This window comes from Passer montanus, unplaced genomic scaffold, assembly GCF_014805655.1.
Source record: "Passer montanus isolate IOZ18808 unplaced genomic scaffold, ASM1480565v1 scaffold122, whole genome shotgun sequence".
Classification (NCBI taxonomy): Eukaryota; Metazoa; Chordata; class Aves; order Passeriformes; family Passeridae; genus Passer; species Passer montanus.
This window is the reverse complement of record NW_024358945.1, coordinates 94,186-98,289: the sequence shown is the minus strand read 5'-3', so window position 1 is coordinate 98,289 and position 4,104 is coordinate 94,186. Positions and strand designations below refer to the sequence as shown.

At 42.8% G+C, this 4,104-nt stretch overlaps 1 protein-coding gene across 1 annotated transcript; it reads left to right on the top strand.

The window, feature by feature from the left end:
- The first annotated feature begins 1,581 nt into the window (after positions 1-1,581).
- Positions 1,582-3,751, top strand: LOC120497137 (DNA/RNA-binding protein KIN17-like). Its single transcript, XM_039698268.1, has one exon. The coding sequence runs from the start codon at positions 1,721-1,723 to the stop codon at positions 2,879-2,881; it is 1,161 nt and encodes a 386-aa protein (XP_039554202.1). The 5' UTR covers positions 1,582-1,720; the 3' UTR covers positions 2,882-3,751.
- The last annotated feature ends 353 nt before the right edge of the window (positions 3,752-4,104 follow it).

Genomic DNA, 4,104 nt, shown 5'->3' with positions numbered 1-4,104 from the left:
AACAACAATGAATCCTTGCCTGAGACCCCCACTCCTCAAGGCTCGACCCTTGGAGAAGATGCAAAGGCATCTGAAGTGAGTATTTCACTGCCTTTGAGGGGATTTTTTCACAGGTACCTTTTACAGACTCTTACCCCCACTCCTCAAGGCTCGACCCTTGGCTTGTGCAGAAGATGCAAAGGCATCTGAAGTGAGTATTTCATTGCCTTTGAGGGGATTTTTTCACAGGTACCTTGTACAGATTTTATGTCTGTGTGCATGCAAGTGTGACTATGCTGTAGTAAATGTGGAGAAATGCTTGTCACAGCTACAGCTGTTCTGAAGCTGCACTGGTAAATTTGGCCATAACATAATAGAAACCAAATTTGGCTAGCCTAGTTTGTAAAGAAGTCCTCAGGTGAGACAAGGATAGGTTCTCCTATTGGAAAATTGTAAGTTTAATTTATTTTTTTTTTATAACTTCAACCAGGGCAAAGGTGAACAACTCCAAAGGTTGTTCACCTTTGTCCCGGGGGAAGAGAACTGAAGCTTACTTCCAGGACACTGTTTATCTATGTGAGGCCTGATGAATTCAGTATATCAACAGACTGGGAATAGGCCTGAAGAGATAAAGGCCACCAACAGAACATCAGCAGCAATTTAGGAACATCTACCCCAGACTCTGCCTCTGGCACAGCTGGAGACACCTCCTGAAAAGCCTGACAAGAAAATCAAGGAATGAAAATCTAATTAACATCAGAAGCAAAGAAATCTGGATCCAATAGGACACCAAATATAAGAACTTTGCAACCTGGGACCAATGAATGTTGACCCAATTAATTTCTATGAGTTTTGCCTGTATAAAACATCTGAAAAATCTTGTAAAAGCGGTGTGTGATGGATTGATTCTCTCTGCACACCTGGGCTATGTGTGTGGATGAGATGCTTTCTGTGGTACATCCTGGCCAGAAAAACATCCTGGCCAGATAATAAAATAATGCCTTGACTCTCCAACTTTAAAAATGTTGTTGGAGGGTGCCTTAGGTTGCCATGCAAGATGTAACCAAATGTATACTATAACAATCTGTTAAAACCGGGTGGGGCAGTGTTCTTTATCTCTTCCAGGACTCATTCTCCCTCCAGGGGGATATCTCCTGTTAATGGGCCATTGAGTGTCCCTGCATGGCTGATTTCGTCATCCCATTGTGAGATGCTCCGCCCAGAGGGAGGAGCCAAGCACTCCAAACTGCATATAAAGTGAGCTGTGGAACACCACAGCTGCCTCCTCCACTGGATTCCCAGAGGAAGACCAGGCCAATCTCCAGCATCCCTGGACCCCCGGAGGACCCCCAAACTCCACCCTGCTCCAGCAGAACCACAGCTGGCACTGCAGGAGGGCTGAGCCACCACTGAACGGGACTGCTGCCAGCACCCTGCCCCACAGGGTGTCAGGCTGCACTCTCACTCTTGTCAATTTTTTTGTACTACTTCATGTTATTTTAATTTCCCTAATACATTGTATTTCTGACTTAGGATTTCCCCCTGGTTTGCTTTCAAACCAGCACAGAGGGTTTTTTCCCCCCCCCGCATTGGTTCCAACATTCTTAAGCACTTCAATATTTTGAAGTGAGATAGGGCTGTAAGTAAATTACTAATTAGTAATTGACTGCTGCCATTTCCACAGGGGCCAGGACCTGGACAGGCACAGTGTTGGGAGCAGGATTGGAGCGGGACTGGTGCCATGGGGAAGTCAGATTTCCTCAGCCCCAAGGCCATCGCCAACCGCATCAAGTCGAAGGGGCTGCAGAAGCTGCGCTGGTACTGCCAGATGTGCCAGAAGCAGTGCCGCGACGAGAACGGCTTCAAGTGTCACTGCATGTCCGAGTCCCACCAGAGGCAGCTGCTGCTGGCTTCTGAAAACCCCCAGCAGTTCCTGGATTACTTCTCCGAGGAATTCCGAAAGGATTTCCTGGAACTGCTCAGGAGGCGATTTGGGACGAGGAGGGTGCACAACAATATTGTGTACAACGAGTACATCAGCCACCGGGAGCACATCCACATGAATGCCACCCAGTGGGAGACCCTGACTGATTTCACCAAGTGGCTGGGGAGGGAAGGTCTTTGCAAGGTTTGTGAGACTCCTAAAGGCTGGTACATTCAGTACATCGACAGGGACCCCGAGACCATTCGCAGGCAGCAGGAACAAGAGAGGAAGAGGAAACAGGACCTCAGTGATGAAGAAAAATCTGCTAAATTCATTGAACAACAGGTTAGAAGAGGTTTGGAGGGGAAAGAACTGGAAATGCCAGTCTACACTAAATTGAGCAGAGAAAACGAAGAAGAAAAAATTACATTTAAATTAAACAAAGGAGCAAGTACTTCAGTTGCAGCATCTTCTAAAACAAGTGTCCTTGCACTGAAGATGGTGGAGGGTGCAGTTAAAAGAAAAGGAGCAGCTCTTCGCTCTGGTCAGCCCAAAAACAAAAAGAAGAAATCTGCACTTGATGAGATCATGGAGCTTGAAGAGGAGAAGAAGAGAACATCTCGAACAGACTACTGGTTGCATCCTGAAATCATTGTGAGAATTATAACAAAAAAGCTTGCAGGGAAGTACCACAAGAAGAAGGCAGTTGTTAAGGAAGTGATTGACAAATACACGGCAATCGTGAAGGTGATGGACTCTGGGGACAAACTGAAGCTTGATCAGACACATCTAGAAACTGTGATACCAGCACTAGGCAAGAAAGTACTGGTATTAAATGGTGGGTACAGGGGAAATGAAGGCATTTTGGAGTCCATCAATGAGAAGAGGTTTTCAGTGACAATAACCATCGCCTCGGGACCTTTAAGAGGACGCAGAGTCGAAGATATCCAGTATGAAGATGTTTCCAAACTCGCCTGAGCTGCTAAATCATGCAGCAGAGAAGATGTGAGTTCTCAGAACCTTCTTCCTCACATCTTTCAGGCAGACACAAGACTCTGTAGTATAGTAAATCCTAAATGAATCCTTTGCTAAATTATTACATTTAAGTTATAAGTTAAGTTAAATGCTGTTAAGTTTAAGGTGATGTTAAGTTTAAATGTTGTAAAGTGCTATTGAACCTTTAGGTCATACTCCTTTTTATCCTTACCCCTTTATCCTTTTGTCACAGCCCCCTCCCACACCCCCTACCTCCATGGAAATAGTTTTCAGTTTATTTTGGTTTGAATTGATTGCATTTTTGTTTCTTGCTTTTCCTTGGTGTGCCTTCACCATCTAAGAGTGTGAACCTTGCAAGCAATTCATGTTATAAATGTCAATAAAAGTATTTCCTTTCACATTTATGTATTTGTTTTTGCAAGTTATTATTGATCAAAATTATTTTAATATAGTATTATGTGTAACCCATTTGAACTGCTTTAATATAGTATAAAAAGCAGTTTTTGACAGTTTTTTCTGTCAGCTTTTGCAGCCAATTCTCTGGCCATGTGTAGTTATAAATAGTGTGATAAATATATTATCGCTTAGACCTTTGTCTAACATTAAAATTGAAACTGTGCACTGTTAAATACTTTTATTTGTGTAACTAAGTTTTGAAATAGGTGTGAAATAGCCCTGTTGATTCAATGTATTTGTGGACTATCTTATCTGAATGATGAGATAGTGACAACAATCAGGACACCAAGAGAAAGATTTGCTACTGACTCTCCACTTCTCAGGAACTGTCAGAACAACAGAATGGAACATCGAGAAGAAATAGAATACATTGACTCAATCTACAGGATGGTCTGAATACAAGTCAAAGTTAACAACAGCAACAGAATTCCCAGAACATGGAAAATACTTCTCAGGAACTGTCAGAACAACAGAATGGAACATCGAGAAGAAATAAAATACATTGATTCAATCTACAGCCTGGCCTGAAGACAAGTCAAAGTTAACACCAAGCAACAGAATTCCCAGAACATGGGAAATCACAGGAATGTTTGAATACCTATAGCCTCATTCATATGCATTTAAGCAATGTAATGAAAAGTGTATAAGAAAATTGTTTTAAGCTAACAATGTGCTTTTGGCATCACCCAAGCACCCCAGCACTAGAAATTGTCCCTTTTATCCCCTACTAAACAGCTACCAATTTTAAA